The sequence below is a fragment of the Haemorhous mexicanus genome, chromosome 5 (genome assembly GCF_027477595.1).
Source record: "Haemorhous mexicanus isolate bHaeMex1 chromosome 5, bHaeMex1.pri, whole genome shotgun sequence".
NCBI lineage: Eukaryota > Metazoa > Chordata > Aves > Passeriformes > Fringillidae > Haemorhous > Haemorhous mexicanus.
Genome location: NC_082345.1, coordinates 66,621,988 through 66,644,028, shown reverse-complemented (window position 1 = coordinate 66,644,028; position 22,041 = coordinate 66,621,988). Strand labels below are relative to the sequence as shown.

At 37.1% G+C, this 22,041-nt stretch overlaps 1 protein-coding gene across 1 annotated transcript in view; it reads left to right on the top strand.

Annotated features, from left to right (window-relative positions):
- Positions 1-22,041, top strand: part of PCLO (piccolo presynaptic cytomatrix protein) — a 110,589-nt gene that overhangs the window by 77,863 nt on the left and 10,685 nt on the right. The window contains exons 6-11 of the mRNA XM_059847450.1: positions 7,717-7,825; positions 8,444-8,511; positions 11,011-11,222; positions 16,109-16,159; positions 17,015-17,145; positions 18,787-18,813. Of these exons, the coding sequence (XP_059703433.1) occupies positions 7,717-7,825; positions 8,444-8,511; positions 11,011-11,222; positions 16,109-16,159; positions 17,015-17,145; positions 18,787-18,813 (598 nt within the window). The remainder of the gene's footprint in view (positions 1-7,716; positions 7,826-8,443; positions 8,512-11,010; positions 11,223-16,108; positions 16,160-17,014; positions 17,146-18,786; positions 18,814-22,041) is intronic.

Here is a 22,041-nt window from a genome sequence, read left to right as displayed (position 1 = left end):
AGATTCAAAAATAGTATCAGGGATTTACTTTATCTTGTATTATGAAGCAAAAAAACTTTTCTTAAAAGGAGAATTATATGCATTATATGAAAAGTAGATACATACAGGAGATGAGAACTACATAGCACTGGCCAGAAATTTGTATTCACTTTCCTCAGCTTTCAGGTTACATGACTCTCACAAATGAGATAATAGTGTGTAAATTCTACTTTATATTTGAATAATCACATAATGTCAGAACTGTAAAATTACTCCCAGGGTACGCAGGATGATTATTGACAGAGTGACTCCTATTAAAACACATCAAGTAAGGATCTCACTCTATGCCATGTGACAGACTGGCATTTTAAGGTCTTCAGCTATTCTCATTAAGGCTTGACTTTTTGCTTAAACAGTGGTGTTTGCTTTCTGTGAGTCAGAAAAAATTTCTGTTCTTGTTTCTATAAAACCTTAAGTAGCATTGGCATGCAAAGCATAACCATGGCCTTTGCTCATTCCTAGCAGGTTTTCAGTATTTAAATTATCCTAATTATTCAATTCTTTTCTGAATTGGTCTCTGTATTCCCTTAGTGCTGGCACTGCTGGAGACCAGCTAGGAATTCACCAAGCAAGGGTTAGACCCCTGATCTGTGTGAAGACAGCCTCTTCAGGAAGCCCCAAGAGACTCAGCATGTTGGGGGTCCACATTTAAGAGCCAACTTTTCCTTGGCATCAGTTCTTTCTCTGTTGTACTTTTCAAATATAGCCATTCTGTCCCAAGCACCAGGATGTGTGTATGCAATTGGTATGTCCAGAGAGCAAGGGATGCCAACTGCTGAGCCTGTTTCTCACCCTCTGAGATGGTAAATTGACAACCACATGATGGTCTCAGAGTTGTGCCTTTTGCACACTCTCAGAAGCTGATGGTTATCTTTTGTTTCTCTACCTCATACCCCTTAGAGACACTAGAAAATGTTGCTGGGTTACTTTTTGTCCTTTTTTTCTTATCTCGAGGTCTTCACCCTGTTCTTTATCTTCCTGCCAGTCTTTTTAAAGTTTCAGGCTGCACTTTGATTTATACAATGCTTTGCTGAAGTATGGTTCTGCCTTGTCTTTTTTAAGCTCCTTTTCCTTACCTGAGCAAAGTGTCCTATGAAACTGCATTTTAATGAGTTAGGTTAGCATGTCAGCAAGATCCCGTGTGCCACGAATCACTCTTTTCTTCCAGCAAAATTCTTCTGGGAGTTTTACATACGTAAATTCCCACTCATATTTCATTCATAGAATCATAGAATAGAATCATAGAATATCCTGAGCTGGAAGGAGCCCAGAAGGATCATTGAGTCTGATGCCTGCCCCTGCACAGGAGTGTGTAAAGCATCACAATGTGGACTTCATATTTTCTCGAAAAATCCCTTTGCCCAGGATTTTCTCCTGGGAAGCTGAGAAGCCTCAGAGAAAAAAGGAAAACAATAATTATCTGATTTGCTTCTCCTGTGTTTTGCTCCTTTGGAATGTGTTTGGAGATTGTTTACCAACAGGTGGTTGTTTCATTGGTTTTCTGTGAATTATTTTGACTCATTGGCCGACCAATGCCAAGCTGTGTCAGGACTCTGAAAAGAGTCACGAGTTTTCATTATTACCTTTTTAGCCTTCTGTATGTATCCCTTCTGGATTCTTCAGTATAGTTTAGTATAGCATTTTTCTATATAATATAGTATCATAAAATAATAAATTAGCCTTCTGAGAACATGGAGTCAGATTCATCATACCCTCCAACATTGGGGCACCCTGCAAGTACAATATCACACCATGTGCCTGACAGCCTTGTCCAAGACCTCCTGGCAATCTTGGTGCTGTGACCACTTCCATGAGAAGCCTGTTCCTTTTCCTAATATCCAGCCTAACTCCCCTAGCAGAGCTTCATGCCATTCCCTGGAGTCCTACCACTGGTCACCAGAGAGATCAGTACCTGCCCCTCCAGTTCCCCTTTGAGGAAGCTGTAGACCACGATTAGAGCTCCCCTCAGTCACCTCTTCTCTAGGCAGAACAAACCAAGTGACCTCAGACTCCCAAGACCATTGCAAATCTTTGAGGAAGGTCTCATGATGACCATAGAATGGTGTTTTATCTAGACTTCATCTGACATGTTTGCTGTCATAATTTAAATTCTTAGGCAAAATAGAAATTAATTAATAAAGAGAGAGTAATTCTTTAGACATACACTGTAACTTCCACAAGAACTGTTTGTTTGCATCTCATGGCATGAGATTTTTGCCCCTCCAAAGGAAAATTTCAAAGCAAAATACCACTCCATTCACAGATGTAACTGAAAGAATTCTAACAGAACTGCATTTGTGTAAAGAATAAAATATTCCTCAAAAAAGGGGAATTGAAATAAACCTCACTGAATTTGGAATCCAAAAATATAAATATGTAATATTTACAGCCAGGGATATACTAGTCTAAATTCACATCTGGCATTAAGCTTCTAGGAAAATAATGGTTTTTAGCTATTTTCCATTTATGAAAGAACAGCAGAGAGAAATTCTTGCAGCCTCGTTGTTAACTATCTTTAGGTGAATCTTAAGGTGACTTGGAATTAACATACTTTTTCATTCTACCATATATTATTATATAATTTAAAAACATCTGAATTCATAGTAAACTGCTTTTAAAAGCAGAGGAGTTTTTTTGAGCACAGCCTAATAATGAAATGTTTAAGACTTCCAAGTCAATTAGAGCATTTTACAGGAAGGTAATTTCTCTGGCAAAATCATTATAATCTCTTATATGATGGTAATGTAAACAAAGTAAATACACTCTGCTCTACAGCTTCAGTGGAACAGTGTGAAGGCAGAGGGAGTGGGCTGGAGACAGAGATTAGCACTCACCTGATGTTCATGTGGCAACAGAGAGCTCATTCCTTTAGCCCCTGTTAGGGGGAGTTTGCCTGGATGGCTCATTGATCTTTGACATCCCCCAGCTCCCAGAACAGTGAGATGTCAGCAGCTTAGGCTGGAATGTAATTGCTTGGGGTTCCTGTCTGCCAGCCCAGGGGGCTGGTTGGGTTTCTTCTCTATAGCCATGATGGCCCAGTAGAAGCCAGCTTGTGCTCTGATATAATGTCACAATCACCATGCTGCAAAAAAACCACTTGTTTTTCTAAAACACTGAATAATTACAATGCACCACAACATTTTGTTCAGCGTGGTATAACTGATCATCTGTCTGCAACTCTAATGTAAACTGATGTTTGGGGCTATAGTAATGGTGAAAGCACTATAAACATATCATTTGTGTCATACTTATTTTCATAAACAGTAACTCTAAGCTTCATTTAACTTGCCAGAACTTGAATTAGGTCACACAAGTACGAGCAGATCATCACTTGTTGCTCTAGCATGGTTCAGACTGAAGGGTGATCTATGGATATGCCAGCATGTATCAAAATCTGAAGGCCATGGTGGGGTGTATAGCTGCCAAAAAATGCCAAGTACCCCTCAAATACAAGGTTCATTTGCTCTGGCCATACTTTTATAAATGTCATTTTATAGTAGTATAGCAGCCATAAGGCATAGGAGGGTCCATTATATAACTTCTACTCAATGAACAACATATCCATTTTTAAGAATCGTGAGTGTTGCCTATATAATAATTATTGTAATAAGTGGGAAATATTCAGCCTGAGTGTGAATGACAAATGGAAGAAGAAGTTTAGGTGTCGACAGAAAATAATGAGTTTTGGTGTGATTCATTCCATTTGGGGAAATACATTAACACATTGGCTTTCATCAACCTATTTTGAACCATCAAAAAGGTTTAGAAATAAAAGAAAAATAACTGGAGAGCATTGATCATAAAGTAATTTAGTGTTGAATATTAGACTGCAGGTTTATATTGTTTCTCCTTATTCTGAGTGCACATTTAACTTTTATAGCACTTTCTGGGATTTCAAAGTAATGTTTCTGAATTTTAATTCTTACTTGGTATAGAAAGATACTAATATTCACTGATTTTTATTTTACTGATTGAAGTTGCTAATCTGTAGAGTCCAATTTCATTTTCCTCCATGAGCATTAGATCAGTGAAAAATGCAGTTCAAACTGACATGTTTATTATGAAAAAGAATAAACAATACAAACTACGAAAAAGCAGAGAATGAACCTCAGCAATTTGTGGGTATAACTATGGTGCAACTGAAATCAGAGGCTGTATTCCAAGATTTTAATATTTAGATAATTTTAAATTCCAGTAGGACAGCAATTCTGAGACTTTAAAATTAATGGAAAACTAGCAGGTTTTATACACAAGTAGAGTTGGAAATAATTACACACTCTTAGTGACACAGCAAACAACAGTTTTCCACTTCTTGGGTGCCTTGGGTATACTGAATAAGGGAAGCTGCAGTATAATAGTGCATTAAAAGTGACTGAGATTAGCTTTATAATAGTGTACATTATGTTACAAAGGGGAACAAAATTCAAGAGATGTTCCATGGTTTGGTTTAATAATTCTGTATTTTAATCAACTATGTCAAGACAAGTGTTTAGGGTAATCAAATCCTTGGATGATTTTCAGATTCCTTTCAATTTCAACTTTAATCATGCTGCTAGCTTATGTCTGAAGGATGAGTCTGAAGAAGAGAGAAAATATTAGAAATCATGTAAGATGGGTGAAAACTGAAATAAATATTGTGCCTTCCAGTTGACAGAAACTCTAATACAAAGAGTTTATTTTGCATTTTATATTTTGTTTTGTGCTGTTTTATCAATAGGAATGTTATATCCACAACCACATTCAGTTAAACAGTACAGATTTATCACCCGGGTGATGGAATGAAAGATATATTTATTGAGAGTGTGGGAGCTGATATTGCTAAAATTAAGTTGTTGCTCACCCAGTAAAATAATAATGAAAGAAAGAAAAAATGCTTGAAGAAATAATATATTTGATTATCAGGGCAATTACTCGTACTTCGTCAGTCAGCAGAGTTTCCATGGAGCAAGGCAGGTTTTCTCATCTTCCTATTTTTTTTGATTTCTTGCCTACTACACTGATGACCTGAGGCATACAAACTTTTGGAAATGTGGCTGTCCTGTCCTGACTACCAAAAACCAGTGACAGAATGTGATTGATTTTAGGAAAAAAAAAATTATCATGTGTCTCTTGTAACTTCTCTATACTTTTTTTCTCTTCCTGTTAATTAGACTTGCATTCCTTCTAAAGGCTTTCTTTGTAATGTTACCTTTTTTTTGAACAAAATGTGTATAACAGTTACATGCTGAGAAAAGAGAAATCAGCTTCTCATCTACATTTTTTTTTTCTTAGACCCAAGGTCTATAAGTCTGATCAGCTCAGTTTTGTTTAAGTTGCTTGATTTTAAACAATCATGGATCCACAAGGCACACAATAAAAAGAAAATACCCCTCTACTGACAACCTAAATGGATCTCTGTGTGAGCTGAGGCTGTTGAAATTCAATTTCCTTTCAGTTTGTTGCTTTGTTCATGTGTGTGTGGCCTCTCTGACCAGGTGAGTGACTGCAGTGCTGCTGCACACACTGTTGAAACTCTCACCAGTGGAAATCAGACTTGGTTTCCAAATCCTGGCACTGAAGTGGTACTCAGCTAAGCTCTCCCTGCCAGTCTTTTAAATTAAAGTGAGTTGTTGACAGTAGCTCAAGTAGCTCATAGTATTTTGTCAAAAAAGCTTTTTTTTACTTTTTTTTTTCCTTTATTCTTTTTTTTCTTTTTTTTGGTAATAAAAGATAATGAGTGCTCTCTCAAATATCTAAATCTTTCAACCTTTGTTCTTGTTCCTTGCCACTGCATAGAAGGGGGGGTATTGCATGTCTTAATCATGAGGTTCATATTGTCATACATTACATCCTTTGCCATGATAGCATTATGAGGGCACACATTAAAAAAAAAAAAAAAGACAAGAATAACTTCAGTTCCTTCCTTTCTTGAAGCCTAAAGACCAAGCTCATGCTGTTATATTTGTATGACTGAAAATCAGGGGGAAATGAATTTGCTCATAATTACTGTTGCTTTATTCCAGAGGAACTGAGTTTAAAATCAGATCTGCTTTAACAAGCAAAAGCAAGATCATGCTTTTGAATCATGGCTGGTAAATTAAAGGGGCTAAATTTTAGGAAAAGTCAAATCTATTTTGACATTAGGCAGCTGGCTTTATTGCCTTCTGAGCATTGCTTTTAGTCGTTCTGCAGTTTGTTTTTCTGTAAACTTCTACAAACAAAATGATAAATTCTGGCTGACAACAGTTATGAGCAATTCTGATATTTCAACTCCTAATTCATGGAATCCTGTGGAAAATTTTGGAATATAAATGTGTATATTTATTTTTCATATTCTTTCATTATCAATTAATTTAGTCTGATTTACTCCATTAAAATTTTCCATTATATTTTATTTAGCAGCACGCTTTTCTATGAGTTTATCTCCACATTTCACTTCATTATTTTTCCTGTTTGTTATATGCAACAGCACAGGATTTTGAGATTAAAATATGACCCAGGTGAAGACTTGGTTTTATCTGCGTAAGTGGTAGCAAGTTAAGTGTTTGTGGTTTTCTTTGCTGTGTGGGTGATGTGATTTTCAGATGTTTTGCAATGCATTGCTTTTAGTGGACTATTAATAATTCAGTATTTTGTCCCATTAAGCAATTTTTTCCCTCAAGAGCCAGAGGTTTGGATTTTGACACTTGTACATCTGTTTGGAGTTCTTATGACTAATTAATTCAAAATTTGAACCCAGTTCTCAGGACCTCAGTTGTAAGTCCCAGATATGAATTTAGGGTTTCCTCTGTGTAAGCATTTCACCTTAACCAAAAAATTTCTCATCTTATCAGAATATATCTCACATGATTTATAGAGGGATTGACTCTGCAAATACTGAGCAAAAGTACTGTGCAGGTACTCTGCAAAAACTTCCTTGTACAGACACATTGAACCATATTTCGTCTCCTGACTCAGTCCTGGGACACTTGGAAGACACAGTAGATCAGATCAGTATTCAGTGTTTTTCAGCCTGATTAATACAGTTCTGTTCATATCTTCCACAATGAAGTAAGTTCGTCTGGTTTTTTCCATTTTTTACGAGAAAAGGTACAGAAGAAAAATTTAAACCTGAATACTACCAGGCTGTTGTTTGAAATGTGGAGGCACGTGTTTTTCATTAAAATTTGTTAGTCCAGTAGCCTTCACTTTTTTGTATTTTTGTAAGTGACAAGGTAAAGAAAATATATTTCAATTATCTAATCACATTCACAAATTATTTCTTTTTGAGGCTCAGCTTCTTAGCAGCAATTTTCCTCTGTAGGAAACAGTTATCTTCCAAGACCATGGCTGGCCAGGAAATGTCTGGTATATAGAGTGTTTTGGTTTCTTGCCGTGCTGGTAGGTGTGCATGGTTTTGATATTGGAAAAAAATTTCGATATCATGCAACCCAGACTGTGGAGAGTGCATGTATACTTTGAAACAGAGAGAATTATTCTCCTGTCTTGTTTCAGCAGGTAAGTTATAGCTGAAGGGACAATGACATTCAACAATCTAATCTGTGTGAAGTGAAAGGGCTTTGCTAATGTCTTGTGCCATTTGAACAACATTCACTAAATGTCACATCAAAGTGTCTTGTCAAAGCAAGGCAAGAAGGATCTATCTGATGCCTTTGTCAAAATCTGAGCCCTTGACCTCTTGCTGTTTTGCCCTCTTAGGAATGCAGGTGCTGGAATGGAATGGCATCCCCTTGACCGGGAAAACTTATGAAGAGGTCCAGAGCATTATTATTCAGCAGAGTGGGGAAGCAGAAATATGTGTAAGACTGTGAGTTTTTCCCCATCTTTCTGTTTCCATTTCTTTTTGGCTTTTCATGGCTTTTGGTTTTTTTTAAACTTTTTTAATTTTAATTTACAGTTGTTAAGGTGGAACCTTTGTTAGCACAAAACCTCAATGTAATAATAAGGAAGAATTCACTGTGACTGTGGGAGATCCTTTTGTTCTGTTTTTCTCTTAAAGTCAGAAGGAAAGATAAACTGAATCAGATGCTAGTAATTATGCTTTTATAAACAATGATAATTCCATTGTCAGGCCACAATCTTCTCTCATAACAAACATACAGCTCACTGAATTTACTGATGTTGGAAAAAGAAGGTAATTTAGTAATAACTGGACTTCTAGTGAAATCTGTATGCTTTAGATGAAAGTCATTTAAGCATCATGAGAAATGCATACACTTGCATTAAATCCATTAAAGATTTCACCTTAAAAGAAGCTTTTATTCTCAGCTCTTTAACAGCATTGCAAATATATATCAGCTAAGGAGGGACCATGCTTGGGAGCTGCTTTCTGTCATGAACCACTATTCATTTACCTACTTAATACAATAATGAGGGTATGAGGAAAGAGTTTCTTTTGTCTCAGGCTTCTAATTGCTTTCTTTAGGGACCTGAACATGCTCTCGGACTCTGAGAATCCCCAGCACCTGGAGCTGCACGAGCCAGTAAGGGCAGGTGAGAGACAAGAAGTTGCTTTGATGCTGTAGGGCTGGATAGCAGCTGAAAATTGGATGTGATACAAGCTAGTGTGCTAGTATTGTAAGCTCTGGTGTTACATCCCAAATATTTCCATGGGCAGAAAGGGGACCAAGACAAGGGGATTCAGTGCACCCACAAGAAGTTTGCAATTTGGGCAGGAGTGTTGATCAGCTGGAGGGTAGGAAGGTCCTGCAGAGGAATATGGCAGGCTGGATTGATGAGCCAAGGCCAGTTGCATGATATCCATCAAGAGAAAGTGTCAGGTCCTGTACCTGGGTCACAACAACCCCAGGCAGCCCTACAGGCTGGGGGCAGTGTGGCTGGAAGGCTGCCCAGAGGAAAAGTACCTGTGGGTGCTGGACATGGTGAAGTTTACATGTGAGATGTTGTTGTCCTTTTTCCTTCTGTTCCCCTAAAGTTTACTTTGCCCAGCCCCTGGGTTTGCACCTGTGTCAGTGCCTGTGTCAGTGAGTTGCTGCTGTCCCCAGGGCCTCATCTGCCATCCTGTGTCCAAACCTTGCAGCACTCTGCTACCACCCCAGGCCTCTGCTCCTGTAAACTGCATTATTAATCTGGAGTCATAAATCCTTCAGTCTACTCTGAATTACAGTGCAATTACAGCTGGGCCTTTCTCTATCAAAATAATGAAGAATGGGCACTATACCACACCACTATACAAGGTGAAGTGTAACTCTGACAAATTTAGGTTGCAGCCATCTGGTCATTAGTTGCAGCCAGAGAGGCCAAAACAAAGCTCCCAGCAAACTGCAGCAAGTCCAGATTAAACACAGCTCCTAGGGCCTATGTTCATAGAACTGTAGAATTGTCAGTGTTGGAAAAGACCTCAATGAAAATTCCTGTTAGCTTAACACAAGGTTTGTGACCTGTTATAAGTGGCAAAAAAACAGTATTTACTGGATACAGGGGTGCAATAGCAAGTATTCTGTTGTGTTATGTGAATTCTATGAAGGCAGTGCTTTTGTGGGTATTTCCTGCTGTTCAATCAATGCCACAACTGCAGGCTTCAGTCATTGTAGCAGTCATTTCTAAGCTAACTTTGAATTACCATCCACAATCTTACTAGCAGGATCAGTGCAGATTAGGATTGCTTCACTCACCATTCTGTGGGTCTTTTCTGGGTCCTGTGGTTTTGTGGCTACTCTTTTATCAACCAGAACTTAAATTACCTGGATTGAATCCTCCATTTTCTAAGCATGTTAAAATTCCTAGCTATTAATATACTTACCATCAAGCTACCTTTAGTTGAAAATTGATGTTATTGATAGTAATTGAAAGCAAAGACTAAGTATGATAGAGCTTTGAAGCAGAGCTACCCACATTTTTTTAATTTGTGAGCAGATCAAAACCACCAAAAGCATTGAAAAACACTAAAATCAGTTTTGGAAAGGACAAAAACAAGAATAAACCAACTTTTTTATTAATGAAGAAAACTCAAGATGAGAAGGAACAGAAATAAAAGATAATTTTTCCATTCTTGCTGGCATGTTTGCTCCTAGTCTTGCAATCTTATAGTGGTTTCTAAGTTGGATCAACTCTGTAGAGTTATTGCCATTACCTCTGAGCTTTGGCAGACTGTTTGTGCTTTAGAAGGCAACCATCTCCATTTTCTCTGAAAGAAAAATGAAATAGCCAAGCAGGCAGGATAAAGCTGAAGTCTTGTTTAAAACCTCTCCTACTTCTGAGAACCTGGGAACCAAGCTGTGCCTAGCATCCTTTTAACTCTATTCAGTCTAGCATATAGGAAAGTTACTTGACTTCATTTCTGTGGTAAATAGAAATTGCTGTCTCCAAAGGGTAAATTCCTCCCACTCATTCCTGGTCATCAGGGAGGGCAATCAGACTCCTACTACAGATGCCTCACAAAGGTGTGAGTAATGTAGGAAAGATGAATCAGGGCTTTCAGCCTTCATTTGTTTACATTTTTTCTTCTGTGATTAAGTTGTGGTAGTAAAGTTTTGAGGCTTTTTTCTCTTTATTTTTGTGTAAATTATCTCAGGAGCAGTTCTGTTCAATGTTCTGTTCTGTTCAAGTTGGTTTAAAAAAAGTTAAAATGAGATTTAAACCTTTAACCAGAAAGTTCAGATACTTCATGAAAATGGACCAGTTTCAAACAATGAGTGATAGCACAGGCCAGTCTTTAAAAGTGTAATTTGCTTCAGTTTGATTCAAAATGATCAGCAATGCTTGTTTTTCTTCACCTAGAAGTACCTCCTCAGAAAGATTTTTTGATAAAGAGCACTAATAAGTAGCACTAGCACACAAAGTTTGGAATTGGGATGTTGATGCTGTGGGAGAGAGATGTCTATTTTTCATAGGATGCCTTTTGCATGTTCCAAGTGTGCAGTCAGATGACATGAGAACTTGTAAGGATTGTTTTGCTGTCCCTGTGCTGTGGCAAGATGGATCTGGATGTGCTGGCAGTTACCAATACAAAGCTCTCTTGCTTTAATCCAGTAGATAAAGCGAAGTCCCCAGGGGTTGATCCCAAGCAGCTGGCTGCAGAGCTCCAAAAGGTTTCTCTACAGCAGTCACCTCTGGTTGCTACTTCAGGCGTGGAAAAGGGATCTCATGTCCACTCTGGAACCACTTCTGCCACCTCTAGTGCTGTTCCCAGCCCTGGTCAGCCTGGTTCTCCCTCGGTGAGCAAAAAGCGGCACAGCAGCAAGGTAAGAAATGTCAAAATTTTGGAGCGAGACCATTTTGATGACAGGAAGAAACTGCCTGTTTGCCTCCTTTAGTGTAGCAAGAAATCCCAGCACATCTTGGGAAACTCATTTCCTGGATAACAATGAATATCACTGTTAAGATATTGAATCTGGACATAAAGAAAGATTACATTATTTATCCAAGAGATTTGTCCCTCTCTAAAAAGAAAAACCAAAACAACCTAATATCATTGTTTTTAAACAAAATAACTGTTCTTTGCAGCCTTTGTTGCTCTTGCTTTTTATGTGCATCCTGCATGATGGTGAGGTACCATTTCCACTAAAGAAGGTCATAGTGCTAAGACCATAATTTCCCTCTCTGTACTAAACTACTGCTGAAAGTGTTACAAGCGATGAGTAATCATAGCAATAGTAAGTCTTTGAAAGCCAGGAAAGGATTGAAAGCAAAATTTGCCATTAAAATGTGTTTTGTCATTAGTTAATTCCTGTGAACTTGCCAAGCATAATTTTTCACTTTCTTTGCCACATCCTGTCCATTCCTCAGCTGAAATTCTTGTGCATCAGCACACCTAAAAAGGGAAGAGTGGGAATTTAGTAGCATTTTTTCACAGTTAAAACTGAAAACTAGATCATAGAGTATTCTGTCACATTTTTGCATTTTGTGTCAAAAAAGTCAAGACCTGAAGTGAATCTCAGTTCTTTGAAGAATGCATTTGCTTAAGCAATTTGCAAGACTGCTGGCTGCTATCCTGAATATCCAGCTTCTGACACACTTACAACGCTTCACGTTGCAAAGTGCTTTCTAAACATTTTTTACTCTTCACCTTTATTCATTTTTGGCACTGTCAGGTTCCTACTGCATTAAAGTTTTTATGTTTTTAGTTTTGTGCTGTTGAAACTATGCCTGTGATTTGGGCAGGTGAGTTAGGTACTGCACGAACCAGAACCACCTCATTTCTGCTCATTTCAGACAGTTCTTTCACATGCCAACATAACTGTCATGTGAGAGGAAACACAAAAATCTTTTTCATCCATCAATTTAGTACAAACTGAGAAGATATTTATTGATCAGTTTGGTTTGGATAGTAATTCTGTCTTGCCACAACGCCCATAGACTTTCTACAAACTAATTGAGGTGTGTGATGCAGAAGTTAAATCCATATGCCAATATTTACTGGATCTAACTTCAGGGATGAGGCACAATTCCTTAATCCTTTGGTCAATAGTTTCACTACAGCATACTCTAGATATTGCATACATTTACATGTGAACTAGTTTGCCATGTGCATGGTTTTTGCCACTGAGAATGATAAGTTTCTGAAGTCCATTTCCTGTGACTGGGTGAAAGCTGCCATCACAGTGCAGGCACTGCGTGCAGAGAGCAGGGCTCCTAGTGCACATGCCATGCACCATCTACACAGAAATGTAGATCTCACATGTGGTGAGATGAATCACACTCCTAAATTCACAGTGTATGGAGATCAATAAGCCCTTGCTGTGCAGTACATCCTGGAGAGGTGCCCCATTCTGTCCACTTGAGGAGACTGGGTTCCCAGCTTTGGCACTGTAGCAGGTCACCTAAAGTTAGATGCATAAATTTAATTTCCTGCTTCACAGAGGATTTAGGATTCTTTTATGAAAATTCAGCTCTAGGCTTATAAAGATGGAACAAAAACTTATTAGAACTAATGCCTTTGTGTAGGAGATGCAGAAGTCAGAACTAGTCAGGTAAATATCTAAAACATTCTTTGTTTATTTGTGAAAATCATGTTGAGAGGCATTTCTTTCATAACAAGCATAGCTCTTGTTGACTTGTATAGTTTCTGTTCATTGACTTCAGGCCAAGTTTATAATGGTGTTGAGCTCTGTTAGAAGAGAAAGCTCATCCTTTCTGGAACTGCTCTTTGCCTTGGGCTGACAGCATTTCTAGGCAGGCTGCAGCCCTGCCAAAGTATCATGACAGACTAAATATCCAAACTGCCTAGATCTTGTTTTTGCAACTGTTTTTATTTTTAGCAAGTACTTTTTAAAGGATTTTTGTATAAAATATACACTCTAGAAATGTTGCTGTGGTCTCTGCCATATTCTGCAGTGCCAATTTTCTCATATTTATTGTTACTGTGGAAGGTGATAGTGCCTAGTGCATCCAAGCCTTGCATTAACCAGTTTTACCTCATAGTCATCACACCCAGTTTGAGCAGGTGTGAAGGCATTACAAAGCACCATCTCTTCCACAGGGTGTGAGTGCATGTGGGAGTATCAACAGCAATTAGACAGAAATTGATTAGCCATCACAGGAGAGATTTAATCCTTGGAAGCCTTGAGCTGACAATATGTTGTGAAGACCTGTTTCTTTTGTAGTGTAAATGCATGATCATTCTGTGGTAAAGATTACATCCAGGACATAAATGACCTTTCGAAATATTTAATATGAAGAATGAATTGGTTTATTTTCTAAATCCTCAGATCCTTTAGCTCCTAAAAAAGTCAACTGTGAAATACTTTCCCTCTTTACAAATTAATCCTCACTGAGGCTGTGATAAAGGAAGATACTTATTTACATCTCTGCCTCTCAGTATGGATCCAGCTTCAAAGCTGGCCCAGCTCCAAGCTGAGGGTTAGACCAAATGGCCTTGAGAGGTCTCTTTCAGCCTAAATTATTAATGTTTCTTTAAAATATTTGGGTAATTCTTCATGATCAGTTTTAGATCTGCTGACATCAGAGAAAAGAGAATATTTTATGTATTGAATCACAGTCTTGTAAATGATACAGTGATTCAAGAGTGAGATGGAAACATAAACGTGCACGTTTATTTTTACAGAGTCCACTTTACAAACTACAGCTTAATACCTTTGGAAGTCTCACTACGAATTCCTCATGCCCATTCCCTTCTCTGTGAACTCCTCCTACATTATCCATACTCATGCATTCCATATTACATGGCATTGGGAGTGAACAAACTCATTATTCTTGCTATTCCAACTCATGAAAAATGAGAGCATTTAGACTAGTTGGCAGTGATTTTGTAGCCACAGCACAGCTCCATGTTATTTTTGGTGGTGTCAGTATTGTCAGTGCTAGTACAGCCTGAGGTCAAAACTATTAAGTATAATAACATCCATTTGTAGAGGTAAAGTATGAGAAATATAAACCATTTATGCCCTACTTTGAAAGACTGCATGATGCTCAGGTAGCTCCCTGTCTTTAGGAAAATCAGTGAAATTCACTTTCTGAATAGTCTTGTCAAGGACCTAACAAGTTTTAGGAGTATATTACTATCAATCTAAAATTTCATTTCAGATTCAGAACATTTTATAGACTACTGATGACTTATTTAAGCTGTTGGATGAATTCAACTTCTTTAAAAGCTTTGTAAGGTACCAAGAGAAGCTGATTATAAAAGTTTTCATGAGAATTATTTTTTGGATGCAAATGCATTTACAGACAAATCAAGTTTGATTTAGTTTTGGTTTTTTTGTTTTGGTTTTGTTTGTTTGTTTGTTGGTTTTTTTCTGGTAAAGCTTGTGCATAAGGCAACAAGAGAGTGCATATACCAATAGAACAGGCAGATTTGGGCTAGTTTGCTCCTTTGTTTTCTTGTGATAGTGCTTAGCTGGGATTTTTCTGGTTAGTTCTCATCAGATCTGATTGACTGAGAGGATTTTTCTTCAACACAAAACTGAAAAGGGCAGTGCATCACCATAAGTTCATGCTGTGGTGCAGGAAATGTGGGCATTTCATTGGGCTCATTTAAAGCAGTTAAAAGAGCCTTGAAGGATTTTCTTGGAGTGTCTGATAGCACAAAAGAGGCAGGTTGTTTTTATTCTTCTAGGAAAGTGGTAGAAATACAAATTACATGGAATAATGCCAGGCAGCTGCTCACATCTGGAGGAATAGGAAATGACAGCTTCCAGACCCGTCTCCAGAGAACAGGAAGTTTGTCATTGTTTGCACCATTTGTTTTCTGCTGCATCATCCAAGGAAGATATGGAGAGAACACAAAAATATTCAAATCCTACCACTGAAACAGAGCTTTCTTGCTTGACTGATGGCTTGCAGATTAGAGGTTGGCCCAGAGTGGCTCGAGGCCACCAACATTTAACAGAACAGCATATTTTTGTGAGTTCAGGATTCTAATCAAGTGGTGTTATTATTTTCCACAAACAAACAGGAGAGGAAAAAAAATAGCAGAGAGAAACATTAAGGATTCTATTGCTGCTTGTCAAAAACTTAGACAATTTTTAATAAAGGAGAGAGGAAAGTGAGGACAGAAAATTTAAATTTCATGTCACAGAAAGTATGGGGAGGAATTTGAAGATGAAGTGTTGTAGCTGAATTGACTATCAGAAAGCACAGAATAAAGTAGAAGACATTATATGAGGTGGCTTGCAATTGTGGAATCCACTTAATACACATCACTTAGTTTTAGTACCATTTCACACACATCACTTAGTTTTAGTACCATTTCCACTCTTTCTACCACTTTCACCTAAACTCAGTTTAAATTAGAGTAACTTTTGCCTCTCTGCCTTTCTCATATTGACAGAAATATATGGGTATGTTTATGTGGCATGGTGCTTTCTTTCTCTTGGCAGCATTCATGTTTGTGAGGCTGGGTTAATGCTATGTGGTTTTTTCTCCCCATGCCTCCTTGTCTGCTCAGACTGTAAAGATTTGGTGTTGAAGTTGTTTGATTCTGTACCTGCATAAAGGCTGATTAAAATGGTTGAGCTGGACTTTAAGTGCTGTTAAAATACATAACCATTAGTTTGGACTGTAACAACTAGAGACAGTTTTTTAAAAAAAGATTGTGGCAATGTAGCAGTATAAACCCCACTTGTTAAATAAGTTAACTTTGAAAATCTATGTATTTTTAATCTGGCAGCCCACGGAAACTACAAAGTCTGCTTCCCATCCAATCACTGGAGAAATACAGGTAATTGTGTAGTTTTTGCTGTGTAGATTGTTGTTGATACTGGCTGTGTTTTTCTTTGAAATAAATTTGCATAAAAATATCTCCATCAACTTTTTTCTTATTCAACTCTGATCCTTTAAAATGTCACTAATGTAAGTCAGTGCTTGATTTTTGCACCTGTCTTTAATGTTGAAATATGAAATACAACCAGAAGAATGGAAAACACTGCTGTTCCCAAAGGGACTAAAAGGAAAGTTAATTCATTCTAATCCTTAATCTTTGGCCACTTATTGTGGTTTTTCCTTAGAAATTGCCAGTCTGTTTACATTAAAGTAAGAATTGCTGTGACTTTCTCATAGAGCAAAGAATTTATTTCCATGCCATACAAAGTTTATGGTTATCCCTTATGTAAATTGACTTGAATCTTTTAAAACACTCAAAAAGAGAACCACAGAACAACTGAAGCCTAACTTCCTATAGATTTCTGGGGTTTTTTTCCTCTTGATTAATCTCTCTCTTCTGTATTAGTACTAAGAGTATTTCCATAGCATTATAACATCCTTGGCCTCCAGATAGATAGGAAGTGTGTAATTAACCCTCAATAAACTGGTCTTTGTTCAGAATCATATCAAGGGTTCACATTTCCTTTGCTTTTTACTGATTGGAATATGGGTGTTTCCCTTTTCTTCAAGGTCCAATGTGATGATCTAGCATCTCATTCTAGTGAGAGAGAGAGACAGAAACTTCTGGAATGTATATATTTGGAGGGAGCATAAAGGTCTAAAGCTCAGTCTATTCAAAGGGTTTGGGAGATATTGAATCACTCAGAAACTAAAAGTAACAAATAACTGTGCTGTGTTTTCATGCATTCACTAGCTTCAAATCAGCTATGACAAACACCTTGGCAACCTTATCATCCACATCCTTCAGGCAAGAAACCTTGCTCCCAGAGACAACAATGGCTATTCAGACCCCTTTGTTAAAGTTTATCTTCTTCCAGGGAGAGGGTAAGTGTAGGACAAATTTTAACCTGAACTTTCTTTTAGTTTAGGTTTGCTGTGTGGCATTAAAAAACAGAACTAAGAGTTATTGCTATAGAAAATCCAGGTGCAACATCAGCAAAAATGGTGGATTTTTAATACAGAGTCAGATCCTATTCCCAAGAGAATATACAAACTTTGCTAATGACCTTAGGAAATTTATGATCATTCCTGTAGATATATGTTTTCTTTTTTTCATGTGTCCTTCTGAAAATTACAATACATGTAGAAATATTTAAAATAACAACAGTCTCAATAAAAATGTACTAAATAGATGCAATACTTTCTGTAATAAAGAAAGCTGCATGTTAAGTCTAGCATGGAATGGTTGCTTCATCTCAAAACAATCTGAATTTAGGATTGATTGGCAAAAAAAAAAAAAAATTGAAGTACCTGAGATAGATTTATGATTGCAGTATAATAAAAAAGCCAAGAAATACTTGTCAGAAAATAAATTTCTCCGTTAGTATTTTATGGAGCTTTTTTTTTTAAGAGTGAAGATACGATTTCAGAAATACTAATAATTTGATATTTAATGACTATACAGGTTACTAATCACTTTTTTAAAGGTCATTGATTTTTTTTGACTCTGTAATTACAAATAGCTCATTATTACTTCCTTTAAAGGATATGTTTCTGTATCAGCAGTATTATAACTATTTTTTGTCCTAATGTTACAGAATGTCAAATGTATATGGAGAATGCATAAGAATACATGGTTATAATAATGCTGCTGACTTCAGTGACACAATAGATAGATCTAAAATTAAGCTGATGGATCAGACTCTATATTGCAAAGATTTATCTTTATTATTTGTCATTACAACACAGCTCCCCTGTTTGTGTATTAATGCTCATGCTAAAAGACTTTTAGAATAGAGTAATGCAAATAAAAATCTGTATTTCTGTTCTACTCAGACTAACAGGAGAGTAGATGCTCAGGTCACAGCTCACCATTTGGTATATGGGCAAGCACCACTAAATGCATGAGTGGTACAAATAAAGCCAAACATTTTCTTTTGTGGCTTGCTAATTCCAGCTGTATAGTATTCAATATAGTTCAGTAGCACTGGCCAAAAACTATTACTGAATGTAAGGGGAAGAGATGCTTAAGCTTGAGAACTTTTTATATTCACCTAAGAGTCTGGTGAAATGTTTGTCAAATCACTCTTAGTGGGAATTTTGCAGGTACATTCATTAATATGGAAATAAGACTTTGAACTAAAGGCATGCTCATCCTTTGACATACCAGTTTAAACTTGTTGCCAAGTTATGAAGAATTAGATATTAGTTTTGTTTGGGTTTATTGTTTTAAAGCATGCCACTGTTACAGTTTTGCATGTAACTTTGGCCTTTAGAGAATAATTAAAATTAAGAGCTCTTTAAAGTCCCAGACTTTTTTTGGAAAGCAGAAACTTGGGTTGCTGCTGAATAACTTTAATTTCTATTTCAGTCCATGCCAGACTTCTTATTCTTCCTAATACCTCTATTTCCTTTGATTCTGATACTAGAAGCTACCCATTATTCATGTCTTCTTCCACCTCTGTTCTCATTTTCTCTTATGCTGCTTCCTCTGTGTTCCTAACTCTATAAATTCTGGATGTGCAGACAAGTCATGGTTGTCCAAAATGCCAGGTAGAGTCTACTATCTTCCAACTTTATTCTTTCATTCTCTGTGTGCATGAATGAGACAGTGAGCCTGTACACTGAACTACAGAGTGCTCTTGAGTTCTGATGGCATGAAACTGTGGTATGGTTTTGTTTTTCATTTACTAATTAGGTCATTTCAGGAACTGGAAACAAGTAGTTAATGCTTCTTTGTGCAGTATTATTCTAAGACCAAACTCTGACAAGAAGCAAAATGTCTTTTGAAGTCTGGAAGAATTTAGTTCAGAGATATTTAAAATCACATTCTCACTCACTGAAAGTTGAAAAATAATTAACTGTGAACGTGTATGAAGATTTTGAACGGCGTTACTGCCAAGAGAAACAGGCTCTGTTTGGTAAAGAAACTGAATATTTTTCTCTATTTATCTTGCACAGTGTATAGACATTAAAGACAGGTATAATTCTGGATAATTTCCCAGGTGGACAATTAAATATGCTTGACCACATAAGTGGTTACTTGTGGTAAACAAACATAAAACTTAATTATTGAAATTAGGAGTGCTTTGTTTGTCCTGGAAACAAAAGGCAAAGCTCAGTTCTCAAGATATGCTAATATCAGCCCGGGCTAAGCACATAAATATTCCAACCCCAATTTTAAATTTGTTTAAAAGTAATACCCTGACTAAACAAGTGAGCAGATTAATTCCAATAAACAGATTTCTATAATCTGTCTCTTTTTTCATTACTAAAATTATTAAATGAATGTGTTAAAATTACACATTTCATATGTGTATTCTATGACACTTCTTAACACGGTTATTCTGTTATGCTTTTTTCATTGTACCTCATACATTTTATTATATGTTAATAAATTATAATTAAGGAATCAGAGAGAAAATATAAATAAAAGAGATATGCTGTTTGTATCTTTTCCCACAATAATACTCTTTGAAATTCAAATGCAAATTATTTCATAATCAGTGACATACCAGTGACCAGTTTAAAGAATGCATTTTATTAAAGCATCTTCATCTGTTAATCTGTTAATTTTTCCTCCATTAATTGTTGGGGGGGAGGTGCATCAGGGTAATGAACTTGATGTGTTTGCCAGATCCTTCCCTGCAGGGCCTAGAAACCTTCATCTGCCCTCCAGCTTAGCCTAGTTCTGCACCTCCCTAGAATAGGTCAAGGTCTCCTGCCTCCCTCTGCAACAGACAGAGTCCATAGACTACATGGATGTGGGCTCAGCTCACCCTTTCAGTTTAGATCCAAATATTCCATGGACTTCACTGGAAATATTTCAGAGCTGCCATGTTAGCAACAACTTCATCTTTTGCAAGCTCTGGAACTCAACACTGCATGAATCACCTTCTCACATACTTCAAAAAAGAATCAGAAACTTTGAAAAGGTGATGAAGTTCTACTATTGCAAAAGGAGATCCAGGAAAGGAAAGGGAATGTTGGTGTCATTTTCTTGGCTGAGTGCACAAAGGATTCTTTTCCACTTTCTTCAAGAAGTGGAAGTATATCAGTTCCCTAAAACCAGTAGATCATAGGACATCTAAACAGGATGTTCTAGGAATGGGGTGCTTTTCTCATACCAGAGAGTGGGAAAAGAAAGCTACTGAGGTGCTTTAGAATTTTAACTGCATTACTTAATGCTATTTGCAATCGAAATCTCATTTTGAAATGGATTCAGATTTTGTATTTCAGCTTTCTCTCCAAGATATGCAAAGAAGTAGCTTTGTGTGAGGTTCTTTCTCATATGCTCTTGGTCCCCCTAGATTTTAAATCACCATTGCCATGCCATGCCATGGCTGATAGAACTCCCTAAACTCTGGAGAGCTGCTGCTTTCTTCTTGTAAGCAGAGGTGAACAGATACTTTGTTTCATGGGTCACCAAACCCCATTCACATTTTTCAATAATCTGAAAGACAGTGGATAGCAAGACGTCCAAGAAAATGTCATAATACATAGAATGGCTAGAGAAGAGAATGAGAGGAAAAATAGCTTCAAATCCCTTTAACTTCAAGATGTCAGGCTAGGCAGCTTGGATAGAGCCACCTCGTTTTGGAGAATAAAGCCACTCTGCAAACCAGATTAATTAGATGGGATCACTGCACAGCAGAATTGAGTTTACAGAGTGAAACTGCTGGTGCTGAAGTCCCCATGTCAAACATATGTGTGCCAGTAGAGCACATGTATCTTTCACATAGCCATAAATCAGAACTGTTCCAACCTGGTACCAGCTATGGTACATCATTAGTGACTGGCTGATTAAATGTGTTCCTGAGTGACCCTGCTCAGTTAATCTCATATGAAAGGAATTTGTGCATTAGATCTGGGACCATGCCACAGTGTGAACCAAATCAGTGGAATCAGAAGTGAGAATAGTACACTACTTCTGTATGACATATACAACTTATGTTTGCCATTTTGTCTTAGTGCTGGAGAACAGTCCTGGGAACATTTTGTTTAGTAGTAGATGCAGCAGGTATATACTTTCAGATTGACAAAAAGAGTTTCTTTACCTTAAATCTTGTGGGTTTTTCAAAGTATTAAAAGATTCTCATATTCTCCTACCCAGGTTTTTTAGTTTTCCAATAAAATTTATGTTAAACAGAAATTGGAATGAAAGCAAATCTAACATCAAAGCTCAAAGTGCTAGATGAATCCATATTCTGTTTAAGATTAGTGTATTGCTTTCTCCACACTCAGGAAATGTAAAGTACAGTATAAAGCATTAGTGAATTATTTTTAAAACAGATTATGCAGCCAAACCTTTGTTCTTGGATATTGACAAAAGAAAAAAAAATTGTGATTTGGATGCACTTTTATGTTTCGTTCCTGTGCAGTTAGAGGGTTATGCAGAGAAAAGGATCAATAATAAATTAGTGTTTCAATCATGAACAGAATATTAGTTACTTTATGGCATTCATTAAATGTGTTTGTGAGATGGGATTCCTGTAATTAGAGATTGCAACATATAAATATAATGAATTTGTGCTACTTTAAAGTGCTAATGGGTGGTTGTGGAAAAGAAATCAATGCATTATCACCTCAATTTAGAATCAGAGCCCAGTACCTACAATGAAGGACAAAGTCTATGTGCATGTGCTGACTGATGCTTTCTCTTGAAATGGTTTAAGGCAGAGCCAGCCTGCTGAAGAGTCAGGAGATGTTTTAAAAGACTATCCTATAAAAGCATACCAAAGAAAACATCCCATAGGCTGTCATTGTCCTCTCATAACCCTG